The sequence below is a fragment of the Oncorhynchus masou genome, unplaced genomic scaffold (assembly GCF_036934945.1).
Source record: "Oncorhynchus masou masou isolate Uvic2021 unplaced genomic scaffold, UVic_Omas_1.1 unplaced_scaffold_6797, whole genome shotgun sequence".
Lineage (NCBI taxonomy): Eukaryota > Metazoa > Chordata > Actinopteri > Salmoniformes > Salmonidae > Oncorhynchus > Oncorhynchus masou.
Genome location: NW_027013248.1, coordinates 2,734 through 4,604, shown reverse-complemented (window position 1 = coordinate 4,604; position 1,871 = coordinate 2,734). Strand labels below are relative to the sequence as shown.

The 1,871-nt window shown below is 42.1% G+C and overlaps 1 protein-coding gene across 1 annotated transcript; it reads right to left on the bottom strand.

Annotated features, from left to right (window-relative positions):
* Window positions 1-506: 506 nt before the first annotated feature.
* Window positions 507-1,584, bottom strand: LOC135536897 (piezo-type mechanosensitive ion channel component 2-like). The gene is made up of 2 exons (XM_064963120.1): window positions 1,391-1,584; window positions 507-781 (listed from the first exon to the last, which is right to left on the bottom strand). The coding sequence occupies exons 1-2, from the start codon at window positions 1,582-1,584 to the stop codon at window positions 529-531; spliced, it is 447 nt and encodes a 148-aa protein (XP_064819192.1). The 3' UTR covers window positions 507-528.
* Between the last annotated feature and the right edge of the window lie 287 nt (window positions 1,585-1,871).

The following is a 1,871-nucleotide window of genomic DNA, read 5'->3' as shown; positions in this document are numbered from 1 at the left end:
TCATGGTTATCATCCATTGGTGGGAAGCCCTTTTTAAAACACTGACCTGTATCATCCACACTGCTGTCGGGATAAGACGAGGGACGATACAGGGACAGGGAGTTACTTGTAGTATTTGACACATCATTGGTCGAAAGTAGAATAGTCAGGCCAGTATTTGAAGCTCATACCACTAGAGCTTTGTAGATCATATTTAACCTCACCCATATGTCCTCTCAGTGAAGACCCCCATTCTTTGTCCTAATTTTCATTGTTTCCTGACGCCTCGTTCACGTTATTTTAGCAATTGTGTTCTAAGGCAGTGTTTCTCAACCGCTTTCTCAACCGTTTTCTCAACAGGGACCGACAAGCTTTGGTCCTTCCTTCCTTTCTTACATAAAAATCAATAACACTTAAGAATAGTTCTCATGTCAGTCAGTAACATCAACGTCCCAGAGACTGGTCAAGTATTCACGGACGAGTCAGTGGTTGAGAAACACTGTTAAACTTCTATCCACGTTAATGGATAACTACCCTATACACCCAGGCTCACTGAGTCTTGTCCCTGGTCCATTTGATAATAGTCTCAGGCGAGCGATAGAGGAAGATGAGTTTAGCGTACATGTCTTCCTCCAGGTCCAGCTCTCCCGTCTCTCGGACCAGGAAGATGTCGGTGCAGAGCTTCAGGATGCGGTCTACGTTGGGCAGCTCCTCGAACATGATGGTGTGGGAGACACCGCTGAAGAACTCACGGACGAACTTACCGATGACGAGCACCACGGAGGCGTACAGACCCATGATCCTGGAGGGAAAGATCCATACATACTTAGTTAATGTACTTATGCCCATTATACACAGCACAGTACAGAGTATACGTTTTCTTATTCACCATCGATGGTTACTTGACTTGACTATCTATGTTGGAGTAAGTATCTCTACTTGCACATCATCATCTGCGCATCAATCACTCCCGTGTTTAACTGCTAAATTGTAATTATTTTGCCACTATTGGCCTATTTATTGCCTTAACTCCCAATTCTTACCTCATTTCCACACACTGTACATTGCTTTTTCTATTGTATTATTGACTGTATGTTTGTTTATTCCATGTGTAACTCTGTTGTTGTTTGTGTCGCACTGCTTTGCTTTATCTTGGCCAGGTCCCAGTTGTAAATGAGAACTTGTTCTCAACTAGCCTACCTGGTTAAATAAAGGTTAAATAAAAAATACATACAAATTGACTGGTACACCTGCACTACAGGGCCTGTCTGCTATGTGATGGGATGGACACAAGCTACTGCATGGTTAGCGGATGGCTTACAGGAGCCGATACATACATGTGTGACGTGATGCTATGCTATATTATGCCATTCCATCCTACACTATGTTCTGTTTATTGTAGTCTACTCACCCATATCCAGCCAGGAAGCCCAGACTAGGAGGGCTGACCTGGTCACTGAAGACATAGAGCTCCAGCCCAGCGTCGTACAGGTGCTTGGGCCTACGAACGCTGATCTGTCCCGGATCTGTCTGGTTCACGATCCACCACTCCTGGACCTCCGCTGAGTCGTTATGGGAACGCTCCAACGCCAAAGTGATGCTCATGTACACCTTCTCTGGAATTGAATAGAATGAAATATAATATCATAAAATATAACAAAATAGAATAAAATAACATCTTGTATTTAATGCTCTAGAGGAGGTGGAGCAGAATTAGCATTTTCTTGTTGTTGTCCGCACAATGTGGAAAGGTTTTGGCTACAATAAAATAAAATATTGTTTTTAATGTTCATATACACCTCTGAATGAATAGGATGAAATATAATAGAATAAAATAATGTATACACCTCTGAATGAATAGGATGAAATATAATAGAATAAAATAGAACAAA

Bases quoted from the DNA above. Each gene is read 5' to 3' on its own strand.
- LOC135536897 (XM_064963120.1), bottom strand. From the start codon at position 1,584: ATGAGCATCACTTTGGCGTTGGAGCGTTCCCATAACGACTCAGCGGAG. The intron at 782-1,390 runs GTGAGTAGACTA...CTTTCCCTCCAG, and splicing joins GGCTTCCTGGCTGGATATGG to GATCATGGGTCTGTACGCCT.